At 46.2% G+C, this 16157-nt stretch overlaps 7 protein-coding genes across 7 annotated transcripts; 3 read left to right on the top strand and 4 right to left on the bottom strand.

Annotated features, from left to right (window-relative positions):
- Positions 1-1897: 1897 nt before the first annotated feature.
- On the bottom strand, positions 1898-3172 carry EYB26_002904 (uncharacterized protein; the record flags this gene model as incomplete). Its single annotated transcript, XM_054262208.1, has 1 exon — positions 1898-3172. One exon carries the CDS (start codon positions 3170-3172, stop codon positions 1898-1900), a length of 1275 nt encoding a protein of 424 aa, XP_054118183.1.
- Positions 3173-3830: 658 nt separating this feature from the next.
- Positions 3831-4769, top strand: EYB26_002903 (uncharacterized protein; the record flags this gene model as incomplete). Its single annotated transcript, XM_054262207.1, has 2 exons — positions 3831-4221; positions 4276-4769. 2 exons carry the CDS (start codon positions 3831-3833, stop codon positions 4767-4769), a joined length of 885 nt encoding a protein of 294 aa, XP_054118182.1.
- A 210-nt stretch (positions 4770-4979) lies between these two features.
- EYB26_002902 (uncharacterized protein) lies at positions 4980-6659 on the bottom strand (the record flags this gene model as incomplete). The annotated part of the gene is made up of 6 exons (XM_054262206.1): positions 4980-5948; positions 6001-6183; positions 6240-6293; positions 6366-6478; positions 6553-6593; positions 6652-6659. The coding sequence occupies 6 exons, from the start codon at positions 6657-6659 to the stop codon at positions 4980-4982; spliced, it is 1368 nt and encodes a 455-aa protein (XP_054118181.1).
- Positions 6660-6996: 337 nt separating this feature from the next.
- EYB26_002901 (uncharacterized protein) lies at positions 6997-7986 on the bottom strand (the record flags this gene model as incomplete). Its single annotated transcript, XM_054262205.1, has 1 exon — positions 6997-7986. The coding sequence occupies one exon, from the start codon at positions 7984-7986 to the stop codon at positions 6997-6999; it is 990 nt and encodes a 329-aa protein (XP_054118180.1).
- An 821-nt stretch (positions 7987-8807) lies between these two features.
- Positions 8808-9292, top strand: EYB26_002900 (uncharacterized protein; the record flags this gene model as incomplete). The annotated part of the gene is made up of 2 exons (XM_054262204.1): positions 8808-8929; positions 8998-9292. 2 exons carry the CDS (start codon positions 8808-8810, stop codon positions 9290-9292), a joined length of 417 nt encoding a protein of 138 aa, XP_054118179.1.
- Positions 9293-9389: 97 nt separating this feature from the next.
- On the bottom strand, positions 9390-10489 carry EYB26_002899 (uncharacterized protein; the record flags this gene model as incomplete). The annotated part of the gene is made up of 2 exons (XM_054262203.1): positions 9390-9898; positions 9955-10489. 2 exons carry the CDS (start codon positions 10487-10489, stop codon positions 9390-9392), a joined length of 1044 nt encoding a protein of 347 aa, XP_054118178.1.
- Positions 10490-13643: 3154 nt separating this feature from the next.
- EYB26_002898 (uncharacterized protein) lies at positions 13644-14558 on the top strand (the record flags this gene model as incomplete). Its single annotated transcript, XM_054262202.1, has 1 exon — positions 13644-14558. The coding sequence occupies one exon, from the start codon at positions 13644-13646 to the stop codon at positions 14556-14558; it is 915 nt and encodes a 304-aa protein (XP_054118177.1).
- Between the last annotated feature and the right edge of the window lie 1599 nt (positions 14559-16157).

The following is a 16157-nucleotide window of genomic DNA, read 5'->3' as shown; positions in this document are numbered from 1 at the left end:
AATCTGAAGTAGAGATTGATCCGAAAGACTATCTTCTGGAGTAATGCAGAAATTATGAGTGGATGGTGCCGGAGGAGCGCGGTAAAAGAACGCAAAGCGCAACAAAGACAGGATAGAAGGTTGGTGAAGGAAGTGGTTGGGGATGAAGCAACAGGCAGGGATGGATGGGGAAGGGCAACGTTATATACCTAGCACTCCGTAAGTGGTTAGTCTCCTTAATAATAAGGAGAAGTGACTAGAAGAAAGGAGCGTGACCTGTCCCAAGACACTCAGTGCAAGTATTTAGTAAGTACTCAAAGAACCTTGGGTCGGACCGTCAGAGTTTTTGAGCGGTTGACCTGTCCTGGGTGGACACGAGCGCCAGGACCTGCGCAGCTGATGAGGCAAACGACGATCCGATGCATACTACAGATTACGGAGAGCCAGGTCGGTAAGACCGCAAGAGACTAAGACCAGAAAGCCCGAAATGGGGTAGCCGAAGGCTACTGCAATTAGATTCATTAGAAATGCAGCCATGGACCCATTATTCAGAAGTTAATGGCGCCGGTGGAGGCGAGGTCAGGCGAGGCAACTTTCCATTGTAATTGTAAGGAGCCACACTAGCCAACTGAGGGAGGGAAAGTACGGAGTACCGTACCAGAGCAACTAACTAGTTAACTAGTGATTCTTTGATTCATCAATCAATGGATCAAGAATCTTCCAGACTCCCATACTCTCCCATACTCGCGTCCGTATAATACTTCTCTTCTGCACCTCCACATTTTCCCGTCCTTGAAATCAGAAAAGCTTCCATGTGCAAAAGATGAATGAGAACCACCGATTTCGATCGTCTCGTCATGGCAAGATGGCCGAGCGGGTACGTTTTCATCTGATCTCTCCATCCCATCAACCACACGCTAATCCTAAATAGTCTAAGGCGCTAGCTTAAGGTGACCAATCAGGTATCTATGATCTGTACGATTCTATGATTGACATACGCTAGTCCGAAAGGGCGTGGGTTCGAATCCCACTCTTGTCAAACGGTTTCTTTTTTTTCTCTTTTGGATCTTCTTTCCAACGGAACGGCACCCCCCCCCCAATTGCGGATCTCAATTGATCTTGAGATGAATACTCTGTACAGGTGCCACTGAGCGAACCAACCCTCGGCTCGCGTATTGGCCGAGAGCTCTGCATCTCAACCCTTAGGCATCACGGTACCTCCGTCTGTACTACCTACCTATATCGTATCCGATCCAGCCAGTCGGCTCTCTTTTACTTTGGCTCTTTGACCGTAGTACACGTTTCAGTCAGTTACATCTTGTGGTTGACGGTTGGCCGTCCGTTTTCGGCATGCCTTGACAAAACTCTAAGATCGATTGGGTACGGAGGTACGGAGTACATGTGGCAAATTCACTTTGACTGCAATTGTCCTGTGGAGGATACCAATTGAGTCATGACTGAAACGTATTCTCACGACAGACGTTGAGATAATGGTATCATCTCTCTCATCTCATCTTTTCCAAGCAACTAGTTACTAGTTGAAGTTAGAACTGACGAAAAGCGGTACATATCAGTCATCCGACCATTACGTGGCAGGCGAATATCAGGTGACACTCACCTCTTATCTGGGTCGCATACTACGTACACCAGCCACCTACCGCTCGTCCGTCCTATAGATGGCAGATGCGTACGGAAGAATAGTCGACTCATTCCAGTAGTAAGGACATCCACGCCAAGTAAGTATATCTACCCGATCAAACACAACGGTCGAGTCTCGCATGCGCTTGGGTACATATTACAACTACGTGGCATGCAAGCAACAGCACTGCGCCGTGATAGCACACACATACATACTACATATAGTTACCATGCTCGACTTGTCAATTATATCATTAATTCATTAAAATCGGTCAATTCATCAATCAAACGGAATCGGTCGTAGCCCCCCACCACCCATGCGCTTCCTCATCTCCTCACCTGCCGCTATAGTACTAGGAACTTTGATACCGCAACAGTCACCCCAAAAGTCATCGCCATGCGTATGATTATGATCGTGACCATGACCCAGTTGGTCTTGCTGTTCAGATGATGTCGCCTCATCCGACAACTGGCCCATCTCTGGCGACGCCGCGATCAAACTCCCAAATAAGAAATGTTGCATAATCGGTAATTTGCCAAGCACTTCCTTGACAAACATCTTCTTCATCCCGCTCTCGACTTTGATCCAGTTCTTTGCGCCCGAGATATCGTCTAGCATGGGACTGTGCCATCGGAGACCCTTGACGGTTTTGACGCTGTCTACCCATCGCACCTGGTCGAGATAGAGATATTTGTCGCCTTCCTCGTCGAGAACGGCACTGCTGTGGATAGCGCGAGGTGTGATGTAGGGATGCTCCACGAGCTGAGAAGCTCCGAATAGGAAAGGAAGGAAATGATAATCATCCAGACCCCAGACACCATGTGAACCAGCCGGTTCAAGATAATATGTCGATTGTATCCGGCGCATTAGGTGCAAATAACTGTAATAAACCTTGAAAACGAGCATAGGAAAGTCCGCAACCGACACAATTCGCAGCTCATACAGACACAAGAGCCACATCATGAAATGCAGTTCATGCCCTGAGCCATAATCGAGTCGATCTCGTGATCCAAGGGAGTGGATCAGATATGTTGATATCTCATCCACCGCACCTGCATCTTTGATTCCTAGTATCTCGCGATGCCATTCGGGGCTTTGGGACGCGGTGTCGTCGAAGAGGGAACGGAACGCTGGGTTGCCGAAACGTGATCCTCCTTGGTCTTCTGCAGGGTTCTTTTCGACTAGAGAGCTCAATAAGTCGATTATGCGTAGAATCTTTTCAATGTTCTCCGGTACTTGTTCATTTTGAATGTCTGTGATGGCCCGCCGGCGGACCTTGTCTGATAGACCAAATATGAACGCGAGGATAAGTGTGTATGCGGGAGAAGATGCGAATGCGTCGAGATCTTTAGGTGATAAAATACGACGGCATGGTCGGCTGAATGTATGCGAAGAGAGGTCGATAGGCGCAGGGAGAGCTGGTGTCACTGGTGGCGGGTCTTGTTGTTGGCGGGCAGTAGGAGGGGAACGTCTTGACTTGCTGGCGCGTAATTCAGCTAATTTGGCTGAAAGGTCAGGCTTTGAGCCTGTATTGGTAGTCTCTGCAGCGGGCATATTGGCTAGCTCTATGAAATTCGAGATGATATCGTAACAAAAAAAAAAAAAAAACAACGAAGTGCATGAAGCCAGTCCAGAGGCAAGCACGCAGAATTACATTAAAACGGAGCTAGCGTAAATATTGCCAGCTCTCACCGCCCTGGAGGGTAGTCCACATGCAGACCCCGGCTGTCATTGGCTCAGCTCGCTCAATCCCGGATAACGCTAGAAATATCTCATGACCGCAATCGAGTCAACCGCTTCACGAGACCGCGCCCAATTGAAGCTTCTTTGCTTGTGGCAAGTTGTCTCAGTTTATGTGTCCGTATATACATACCCTACCCCCTGTATGAATTGAGTCGGAGTAAAAGGTAGGAGACTTTCTTCTCTTATCCGCTACTACGTATATTTCAACCATTTCAATTGCACTAACTAACTAACTAGTTACTACTACTTATGTAACCAGTCATTTGTGACTAACGTATCAGCAGTTACATGGATAGTCGCGTGCTCGTCTTTGCGTGATTGGGCCGAGATTTCGCAATAAATTCAATTATTCGACTACATCAATCATCATAGCCGACTAGCAAAAAGCAACGAATATAATTGCTGCCGCGGGAGTTGGTAATTCCCCCCACGCCAGTCTACGACAGGGAAAAACAAACCAACCGTCAAAATGGCTACCAATAGAGTATCATCGACAATGAATGGTTCGTTTCAGGATAATCAATACCAATCGACCGGCCAATTATCTAGAGATGATGGAACCACTGCTCGAAATTCGTGGAACGATGAATATAACCATGATGAAGCACGACGGAACGGACAGCAGCAACCGGTAAATAATAGAAAAAGCAACGATAATACCAATCGCAATCGTGACGGGACAAATGATAATATTAATTCCAGCGGCAATCACTATAACAACAACAACAATAATACTCCAGCTCAACCCGATGAAGATGATGCAGCTGTACATCCGCCGTGGTTTCGTCGTGTAGCGGAGAAATATGGTACTTTGGAACTGGACAATAAGGGCAGTGTTGCACGAGATCACCTTGCATTAGGTATATGCACACACAATAACCCCTCGGCATGGAATATTTGACTAACAGATACAGAACGCACATTCCTCGCCTGGCTCCGAACATCACTCGCATTCGCCTCCATCGGCATCGCAATAACACAACTATTCCGTCTCAACAGCTCCGTATCCTGCGGCCCATCACAAGCAACCGGCTCGAATATCGATGACACCGACAATTTATTCAGAGACCAATTACAATTACGATCATCGCCCTCTCTCCTCGAAGTCCTCCTCGCTCCTCCTACACCATCACAATCATTCGACACAACAGGCATCGTTGCAATAACGGGCACACGCGGCCAATATCGAAACATCGGCAAACCTCTCGGCGCAACATTCATCGGCATCGCAATCCTGATTCTGGTTATTGGATACCGTCGTTACTTCGAGTCACAATACTGGATTGTGCGCGGAAAGTTCCCGGCTAGTAGAGGGAGTGTTGCGTTAGTAGCGTTTGTAGCGGCTGGGTTAGTGATTGCGAGTTTTGTGGTTATTCTGGTCATTGCGCCGAATACGATTGAGTTGTAGTCTTTTTCTTGTTCAGTGTTCTCGGTGTTTATGGATGTATATATTTTATTTGTTTCATGAGAGGTAATACATATTTCAAATGTTTATGCTATCACCGATCCTTTTACGCCTAGTTACACATTGAACGCCCATACAGTACCCTCGCAACTGAGGAGGTATCACTAAAACAACCCATGACCGGAAATCAAACAAAAACTAAGGGGGAGCAAATCAAGGAGCAACAGCCTCTTTCTGCCCAGCATCTGGATTCAAGTAATTCTCCTTCTCCGCCGCCTCATACTCCTTGATCAAATCCACAACCACCGCTTTTGCTTCATCAAACTCGCCCAATCCTTCCGCAAAGGGGGCCTCCTTCTTGTACTGATCCAAAAACGCATTTCGTTTGCGTAGTCTGTCGTATTGTTGCACGATGCGTTTGAATAATGTTGCGACAGAGGTGTGGTTCGCGAGCATCAATCCGCTGACGCGATGTGTGTGTTGGATGTAGGGTGATTTCTTGGTCAAGGCGACTTGGATACTTGCGGGACCCCAGGGGATGAACGAGGCGAGTCGTCGTTCACGAATTCGAAGCAGTGATTTGTGGACATCTGTGGGATCGGCTTCGCCCTGGATGATGTTCAGAATACTGATGTAGCAGCTTGATTTGCTGGGTGTGACGGAGACCATGCGGTTTTTCGGTTGGAGTAATCGTCTCATGACGTCTAGAACGGTGGTTTTGCGGACGGTCTTTGCTTGTTCGATGTTGTCGCTGGTAAAAGGAGTGTAGGAGGTGACGAGGAAATGGGCTCGTGGTGTGGGGATGAGCGATGCGATGATGCCCACGAGATCGTTGTGCATGTAACCTGGATAGCGGAGTGTGGTAGTAGATGCCGACATAACAGTCGAGACTAATTGATTCGTCTGTTGAAAAGATGGCTCCTGCACATGCATTCTATCGGCGACGATTCTCGACAGCGCGCCATTATCCAAAACAACAACCGAGTCGGCATCTTGTGTCAATCGTCGCATTGTCAAGAGACTGTTATAAGGGTTGACCACAACGTCTGCCGCTTGACCGTCTGGAAACACCGAGTATGTGTGGATCAATTTCTTGGGGAACCGATCGTTCATCCGTTCGAGCATGTAACTTCCCAGACCGGAGCCCGTACCTCCCGCTATTGAATGGAGAAGCATGAAGCCCTGTGCTGCGTTAATGTTTCTCGCCCGTCCATAAAGAGTATCCAGAGCATACCTCCAATGAATCACTCCCATCAGCCTCCCGATCGATCATATCAAAGATCTCCTCGTGAACATGTTCGCCCTGTGCGTAACCCGCAGCCCAATTATTTCCGGCTCCGCTACCTTGTGGATCTATGAAGAAATTTTCGGGGTTGTAGATATTTCGGTATGGTCCGGTTTGAATAGCGTTTATCACCTAGCATCACCACGCAGTCAGACGAGAGTTCCAGTAGCGGATAGTTTCAGACCTACTCGAGGTTCGAGGTCTAGTAGAATAGCTCGGGGGATATATCTCGTGTCGTCACTCTAGAACAAGTATCCTCAATCAGTACTTTTTCGATAAATTCTCTATATCTCAAAAGCAAAGTGTTTACTAACCTGGTAGAAAAACACATCTTTCCGATCTCCGCCCTCAGTCGCGAATTCCTCCAAATTACCATCTTGGTTTATTCCATGTTCAAGACAGAGTTGCTGCCAGAACTGACTGCCAACTAGTCAAAGTCAGACTTGGTTTCCTCTTGCGTAAATTTGTCAAATCGATGTAGCGGGGTTGAGTTGAACGCACCGTTATTGCCGCATTGGCCGGCTTGGATTGTGATGATTTCTCTGCAACAGGGCGGTCAATTGATCGATCAGGATTATTCAGTATTCAAAGTCAACACACCTGGGCATTATATGTCGTTATCATGAGCTGGTCGTCAAGTCAAAATAGGAAAAGATAATGTGTATGGCGCGTCTGATGATTGAAACGCGTTAGGCCGCGGAGGTTCAAAAGATGTGGTTGGTTGGTGCCTTATCGCCTTATCGATATCACTTCTGCCTCAGGCTAACAACTGGGGATCTATGTAAGTACAGGGACATGGGTGCAAAATTCATTCGATAATGAATTAGTTGTATTGAAATTACATGTAGAGTGACAACTATATATATTGAAGCAAGTCAATCAAAAAAGTCATCAGTCGTCAACGTTAAAGAACCCGAAAAGACGTGCACCACAATTGCATCCCAACTAAACCCGAGCTTTGCAGGCATTTACAAGCAATCCAACTCCAGCGACAACTCCGTCCACTATATGCACATTCTCTCCTTCGGTTTCTCCATACGCCTTGATACACCCCGCGCGCACAGCTTCTTCCATTCCCGCCATCCCAGCGCAACCCAAACACACAGCTCGCACCGGATGCGCAGTCCCCTTGAGCAGCTTCTCAGTAGCCTCAATCATACGTCTCCGTACTTCCTGCGGCGGCGTCTCATGCAACTCAACAGCCGTCAACCCCGTCGTCTCCACACCCGCAAACCGCGGCACCGAAACAGGTGCCTGTGGTGATGGCGCCGGACTCATCGCATCGCCAACATCCGACTTCATCTTCTTCTCTTCACTCTCATCCGGGCCATTTATCATAGCGCCCACAGCCTTGGTAAGCTCCTGTTTCCATACCGCGCCGGTCGTGACAATCCCAAAAGTGTCCTGCGACTGTATCTTGTGATGACTCCAATCCGCCAGCAAATCGAAACTGCTAATCAGCATCATTGAAGTAGTCACACTAGCTTCAAAGATACCAGTAACATATTTCTTCCCTTTGCTTGGAATGATTGCTTGCCCGTCGGCGAAGACATGTAATGTCCCACTGTCGGACTGACGAGCTTTATTTTCAAGAGCCTTTATAGTCGACCGTAGCATGCCCACGAGCGGGTGCGCAGAGTAGCAAGCCACCAGAAAAGCGTCATATTTTGGCATCAATGGGTCCACAAAGGGTCGACAGTGCTGCGCTGATTGTACCGAGTCATCGCCCGAATTGATGCTGGGGACGGGCTCGATGACTTGGCCATCGGGAAGGGTGATGGACTGTTTTGGTGCGGTGAAATAGTCAAAGTGAATGTCGGTGTAATTAAGTCCCTGGATGATGGGTTTGAGGGCTTCGGTCATTTGAGTTGAGGTATTGGGGTTGATGATTAGGACTCGGAAGGAAGCAGAACTGGCGGGGTCCTGTTCCTGCATGTTGGGCTTATCAGATTGTTATATTGAATCAGATATATTTTTTTCCCTCCAAGGAGATTCTTCAGTTAAGCAATTTGAGAACCCCCTTATGTTTAGATGCGTATGATTTAGATTGTTATGACTCGAGGTCAAGTCTTGGAGACAAATTAGAGGTTGTCGAAACAAGAAAAAAACTGCACGGGTACTTCCGAGAGATCCATACAGATCGATCGGTGTTCTATTATCATCACCTATCTTATCTTGAACGCATTTTCATACATGAATACTCCTCTGTATGTGTTCATTAATACAAAAGAATAAGAGAGCCGAGGATTGGAAAGGACAAGAATGATAATGCGGCTAATATTGTACTCCCTCCGAGGCTCTGATACAGGGCTATTTGTGCCCTGTTTCAGATTTACCCAATACGGAAATAAGCTGCAACCACAACTGTCTCACCTCGTCTATGGCTTCTACATCAGTATACATGGGGGGAAATAATCTGATGGTTATTATATTCTCAAACGTTGCCGCTCTGCACGGTTGAGAATGAAGCCATATGGTTGACTATAATCAAAACAAAACAGGAGAACCTGATGCATCCCTGTGGTCCTTTAATGGTCCTTTTGATAGGTGCATTAAGATGTCGGCTTTTTGCTATCGGCATATAAAGCATCAATGTATACCTGGTTAGAGATGACTTCTCTCCATTTCTCATAAACAAAAACTGAAATATTCTCTCGCTTATCGGATCTGGTGTCTGCCTACTTCACAAACTATCTACTTTCTTTTACATATTTTGTTTATTTTTACGTCGCCGATTGTTCCAAACGAACGAAAAAATGCTTCTACACATCGTCAGCACTGTCCTATTCGCCGCGCAAGCCATGGCTATGCCCAGGCCAGCCAACACGAATGTTAACCCTAATGCCATCACCAACACAACATGTACTGCGCCGGGCGTGTAAGTATTCCAATCTACCCACTTCACCCTATTTTGAGAGTTTAAGCTAATACGAGTATTTGACATAGAACTTTGAATAGCCACAACATCAACGTCGCCATCCTCTCAATCTGCGGCGGCATCTCAGGCAAAATACAACAATGCCAGGGACAACCCACAACGACCACTGGTGCCTCGGGCGATGCAAAATTAAATCTTCAAGTTGAGACCAAGGGCACAAAGATTATTATTACAAAGGGACGTTGGGAAGGTTGTATGCGTGCGGCGAGGGCTGTTTGTGGCGACAGCCCCTTTTCGAGTACGTGTATTGGAGGTGCGAATGATAATAAGAATAATGTCTTGTTTCAGCTAGTGAAGCAATGATATGTATATATATATATATATGTATAGTGAATAAATATATTGATGGGCTGTTACATTATATACCTAAGTAACCAAAGTAACGGCTCTATAGAAAGAATCACTTCTTGAAAAGAGCCGCCTGGGTATCATAAGTGTACTTGAGCTCAAGATGCCAATAAGGCGCCGTAGTAGCCTTGCACAATAACCACGCCTGATCCAAAGCATCAACAACATCCTGGGGCAAAGGTCCCTTTTCTAGATCCGCCAGATTATTCTTCAACTGATCCAGGCTGCTAACACCGAGAATCACACCGTCGTCACCACCGTTGTCCCACTTCAATACCGAATGGTGTCGGAGCCAGCGGAAGGCAATCTCCAAGAGTGTAAGGTTGTGTTTGGCAGCTACATTCTCGACGAGTTCTAGGGCTTTGAAAGTCTCGTCCTTGAAGTAGCGCTCGCGATACCGTTCGCCGGAGATGGCGACGTCGCTGAATCGGCCTTCGTCAGGCTTGATGTCTTTGCTCTTGATTTTGCCGGAGAAGAGGCCACCAGCAAGAGGATTATAGACTACGATGCTCATACCGTATCTGCGGAGAGCGTGCACGAGCTCAGTCTCGATTGATCGTGCTATGAATGATCAGTATCCAAGCCAATGGGGACAATGTGCGAAGGCTTATACTCACTGATGGCATTGTACATGGCCTGGTAGATCGTCGGACGAACCCATCCTCGCTCATTGCAAATAGTCACAATCTCAGCAACTTCAAAAGCTGTATAGTTACTCAAACCCAATTCCACAAACTTGCCCTCCTTGTGCAACTTATTGACTTCTTCGAAAGTCTCCGCGAACGGCACCGATCGATCAGGCGCATGCAAATAAAATATATCAACCTGCTCTGTTCCCAATTCCTTCAACGACAACTCGAATAATCGTCGAAGAGTTTCGGGCTTGTGCAACCCGGCCTCTGTAGGGTAGACCTTGGTAGCGATCTTGAGGCCGCGCTCTTTCCAGCGAGCTTCGCGCGTGAATGCTTCTTGTTGCCCGCCGACATACACACGCGCAGTGTCGATTTCGTAATAACCCTGCGATTGGAGGTAGTCGAGATGCTGGTTGAATTCCTCGAGACTGCTGATGCGCGCGCCGGTTTTGGGGTCGGGACCGTATGTCATCAGTCCGAGGATGACTCGGGGTTTCCCTGTTGATGCGATGAGAGGCATTTTGGCTATTTTCTCAATATTCAAGCGATGGCAATTGATCAAGTGAGTTTTAAAAGGAAGAAGATGACGTGATGAGAAAGAGAGTGAGTTGACTCATTCAGAAAGGTACTCCACAAGCGGGCCCCGGTATGATTCGAGAACGAAGCCCCTCCGTCATTCTTATCGAGATTCATCATATTTTTTGACTCTGTTGCTCATTGAGGAATATCTGCGGTATCGGCTTGCTAGGGGTTCGAATTGGGGCTGCAATAGTTACTGCAGTAACTATCAGGGATCAAGTACCATGTCACTAACAAACAACCACACTCGGGATTTGTTGGTTAGGGCTATTGTAGGGTTATGTATGCTAAGCTCTTGATGTAGATAGGCATATTTCTAATCTTATTCTATAAGGTATTTATTAGTATTATACCATTACTAGCTCTATTACAGTTTAAACATTACGTATAAGATTGCCTATAACAATAGTATGACTACCTGTACTACATATCACTTATTTGGCTCTTAAGCAATCTGAGGATTCTAATCACATATCTCCTAGGTATAGCCGCCGGCACCTGGCGAATCTCACGCATGAAAACAATTTCATTAATTAGAAAGCAAAGAACAAGAAAGAAATATCTAGATATGCTAGCCATAGATGTAGCTAGTAATCCTTCTCAGTATAAATTTTCAGAATACTTGTTCTCCTCTCCCAAGACCTCCAGATGTCACATTGACCAATCAATATCCCGGCGCCATTGCCCCCCCCCCCCCCCCGGGTAATCTGAAAACCTCTAGCATAAAAACTTCATCCCATCGGTGCGCTATGAGCGAGGTTTTAAAGAAGTGGCTTTCAGAGCTCCTTGGAGGACCCAACAGCGGATCGATGAACCTATCATTCATATGTGCAAGTCCAAGGTAACCTTGTCGTTTATAGTCCCATATATAGAGACCAAGGTAGTCCGGAAACTGGTAACTATAGCCATCTGACGTTAAGAGGCTTCTAATCCTATCATCGAACTAGAAGGACCAATAAGAGGACCTGTAGCTGCTGTTTGTTCATTTTGTCAACGCTTGAGCGTAACTGCCCATTGTGCAACCCCTCTTTGACTGGTGCTACAGGCTTCGGCTCTTCAAACATCCAGTGTGAAGTTTCCTTGTACGTAGTGGAAAATGTCCATTCTGCAAGCCTGGTCTCTGGGCATTCTCGACTAGTAAAAGGCACAAATGGGGTATTATGGTAATCACAACTGAGAAATTTCTGAGTTGCTGCTTGCACACACTTCATTTCTTCGATTTCATGATGTATCTTCCAATCCTTGTCTTCTAGCACAAGGGGCAGAATGCATGGGGTGATATCCCGTATTTTGGCACGATAATGAGAAAATAAGAAACCCTCCGTCTCCTCGAGGTCGGGGCAAATTGCGCGGATGTTCTAATAAATCAACAATTTCTAATATGCTCGCGTGATGCGTATCTTTTCAGCCCATGAGGGCGACCACCAAGCAGCCTTTCGGAAACAGACGTTGTTCTTATACATTATCGAACGAGAACCCGACTCTCTTTCGTTCGCAGATGGAATGTACCATATCGCTTCATGGATATTTTGAAGAGAGACGAAGCATATATGTTGAAGAATCTCTATGCGGTATGCTGTAAGAACTAGGTAGCGAGGGCCCGGTGTTCCGGTTTCAAAGGCAAAAGATGCTGGAGCTGTAGTAAGCACATCTTCTGGTGCATCGTTCTTGTACCTGTCGAGCAGTTTTTCAAAGGTTAGATGTGATAATGTCACTAAGAATATGCCTATAATAGCAACCATACGCGCTAGATGTTTAAAGTCTAGAATAGAGCGTTCTATGGCTGGGTCTAGAATACGAGCTAGACTGAGTTGAAATGCTGTATTCACGTTTGCGGATGCACATATGAATTTATAGTTGATGGAAGATCAGGCGCATGTCGAAGAATGATTGTCAACACCTCAAGTGGAAGACAAGATAAAGAGGTAGTCATATTGGCTTTTGCTCAAGACATGTAGTATGATTTACTCTGGTCGTTGATCCGGACACAATATCAATGAGTAGTTATCAAGATGAAAATTTACGATTTGAAGCTGTTGAGAAAATAGCAAAGGGATGTTTAGGCTGCCGTGGAAAAATCATTATGATGACAGCTAGAAGTGTGGACAACGGAACTATCAATTGATATATACCTCAAGCTATATAGTTGTCGCAAAGTCAAATCTTAAAGCACTTTTCTTAGAGTATGATAATTGGAAGAAGATGAGCAAATTATGATGTCTAAAAAGGATATACATAGTTTTATATCATCAAAGGCAAGACATCAATATGCCGAGTTGTAAGAGTGGCATCCTGCCAGATATCTGGATAAATGTCCAGTCTAAGCAAATCTCTGCACCGTGTATGTTTTGGATTATTCAGACTTCCGTGTGAGTAGATCAACTAGTGCCTTACGAACATTTCTAATTCTTGCTTCTCGAAACCAGATACTGATGTGCATACCAATCCATAGAATTCCAGTGACTATCCAGGCAACAGAGCGAATACAATCTAATCTATGAAATAGCCAGTTGAATTGCCGGAATATATCTTCTGATCTATGGATGCACGCCGAATACGAGAGCCGAATTACAGCCAGAGAATGCTTAAAAAAACACTATTTAGACTATAAAAAGTCTACTATCTAATAGGTCTTTATATAGTTCCGAATTGAGGCTACAGTAACTATCAGGGATCTTCAAGTACCGTGTCACCAACAAATAACCGCACTCGGGAATTCCGATTTGTTGGTTAGGGCTATTGTAGGGTTATATATACTAAACTCTTGGATGTAGATTTGACTGACCTCTAGGTATGCTTCATTCCAGGTGTCGGAAGGGCATTACAAAGTCCAGACTCCTACCCCGCCTTCCGATCCACCTTATATTCTCCTCCCCCGTCAAAGAAACCCGGATAGAACTGTGGAGTACAGAAGCGACGTACCTTACCGTCACTTGATCGAATAGATAATATCCACATGGGCTTACGACCAACAATATAGGATTGGATGTCAATGGAGTTGTATATTGTTTATAAATATGATCAAGTATTTTTGAACTTTTTTCGAACCACCACCACTTACCGTCTCACACCAAACTGAACACAAATTCGCAAGTATGATGGGGTTCTTCGTGCAACTGCGCCTGAGGATCATCGTCTTCTTCCTTCGATTTATGCATCGCCTCACAGCAAAGCGCCCTCAAGCCCACCCAGACTTTGTCCTTCAAATCCCCTCTCGCGATGCTGGCCGATCCATCAAGGCACATGTATACCGCCCTGCCGATCCTCAAAACCCGAGTCCAGTGCTCCTCAACTTCCATGGCTCTGGCTTCGTACTGCCCCTTCACGGCAGTGATAATTTTTACTGCCGCCGCATCAGCAAAGAGGCCCCATTTACGGTCCTTGATATCCAATATCGACTCTCGCCGGAGAACCCTTTCCCAGCTCCGCTGTACGACGTTGAAGATGTCGTCAAATACATCAAGTCTTCGCCTACCGACAACAATCACGGCATCACTTATGACACCAACTGTATCTGCATCAGTGGCTTCAGCGCCGGAGGAAACCTGGCGCTTGCTTCATCTTCAATGATCCTACCGCCCAACACATTCCGAAGCGTGATTGCCTTCTACCCCCCCGCTGATCTCGCAACTCCACCGGACGCCAAATCACCGCCTGAGCCCAGCAACAAGCAAATCCCGGCGTGGATGGCCAAGGTCTTTGATGGATCGTATTTCCAGGACCGAGACGCTCATGATCCTCGAATTTCGCCATTCTATGCGCCTGCTGAGAACTTCCCGGATAATGTGTTGATTGTAACGGCGGGTCAGGATTATCTAGCTGATGAGGCAGCCGCGTTGGCTGAGAGAATAAAGAAGGAGGCTCGCGATAAGCATGTTGTTTCGCTGCGAGTAGAGGGCTGTGGGCACGCATGGGATAAGAATATTGGCGAGGAGGACTCTCACAGAGCGAAGAAAAGAGATGAAGCTTATGCGGCGGCGGTTGAGATGTTGAAAAGATCGATTAGTTGAATTGATAGGTTTGATATATTTTCTCTTCAACATCAAGAACGCTTCGTCTTCTATCTGCTAGGCCCGTTGTATGTATATCGCGATTGACTATATCCAAGATGGCATTTCGTATCTACTGTCCAATTCGGTCGAATTCAAATAGCAATAATCATTCTTTTTTTTTTACGTTGGCATGACCATCGACTATTCTAGTTCCTGTAGACGGTTCCTGATTCTATGTTAAACAAATGATGTATCACGACGATGACCTGCCAAAAAAGTAAACCGACCAACAATTGTCCCATCCGAATTCAACAGCCACGTACCGTATCCACTTGAACACATAGTCACCCAGCCAACTACAGTCTAGAGTACGTGTTATACGTAGTACGGAGGACAACCGACGAAGTCCATAAAGTGGACCGTACTCCGTAAATCGACTGATCCGTACGCTGTAACGGTGCAAGTACGTGCTAAAACTGTCTCAAATCGGCTTCGTGCGGAGATGAATGACTAATGAGCATACGTATTTCGTACTTTTGTTTATTTTAAACAGGGAGAGATAGCGGATGTCCAACTACTACCGAGTATATAACTAACTAACTAGTTAGTTAAGTTAGTTATTAGTTAGTTAGTTAGTTGAGCTATTTGATTTTCTAATACGTGGTCGTGCCGAGTGCCCCGTGCCTAGATACCAGATCTGGTACACAACTGATGCTCCAAGTGGCATGGTAATATGAAGGATCATTTTGATCGACGGACAAATTAATTAACAATTTAACATACAGCCTGGTCCATCCGTTCGTGCAGTTTGAACCCTTTGAGGTGGAATTGCAAGGGTTAGGCTTCCTTGTGGAGTCTCTTGTTCCATTGTGGCATGGTGAGTACGAGACGAGAACCACATAGTACAAGTTTGTCGTGGCTTGTGGCTGTGCCGTTTCAATGGGGGTTGAAACTCTGCTCTGAGACAGAGTGAAAATCTTTCTTTATTTGGGTTTGCAAAGTCGTAGCTCGTATAAGCGAAAGGGTCCGGGTTCTGAAAAATGAGGTCATTAGACAGGCAATTATTGATGCCCTTGTGTCACATACGCGGATATACATTATACACGCAACTTACAGGTACCTTCGAGAACCTGGATTGCTGATCGAGAAGACAGACTATGTCGCCTTCCGTTATCGTCGACTCGTCGAGGCACTGGTGGCTGCGAGTCATCCAGCTGATGATCCTTGGCCGGGCCTAGACGGTGGCAAAAGAAAGTCGGTCAGTCCATGTCGTATGCATTCAGAGTTGTGCATTGCAAGCGAATTGATCCCATCCAATTGACGAATTGAGGTTTAGTAGTTACTCGGTAGAAAAGTGTGGCATACAGAGATGACAAGCATGCTCCGTACGACATACATACCATACTGTGCAGTACGTACTACGAGTAAGTGCAAACGAACGACTCCACAATTGATTAAACAGACCCATAAGGGCAGTTAGGCTCCGTGCATCTGGCCAATCACAGACGCCTTGAAAAAGTAAGGAGCCGCAGACCAGCCAATCACACGCGGCACATCGACGGAGTCAAAGGTTATGCACCCCCCCCCCCCCTTAATCCGGACCTTACCGGTTCGAGT

The sequence above is a fragment of the Talaromyces marneffei genome, chromosome 2 (genome assembly GCF_009556855.1).
Source record: "Talaromyces marneffei chromosome 2, complete sequence".
Lineage (NCBI taxonomy): Eukaryota > Fungi > Ascomycota > Eurotiomycetes > Eurotiales > Trichocomaceae > Talaromyces > Talaromyces marneffei.
The sequence above is the reverse complement of the archived record's forward strand: the minus strand, read 5'-3'. Positions and strand labels throughout refer to the sequence as shown.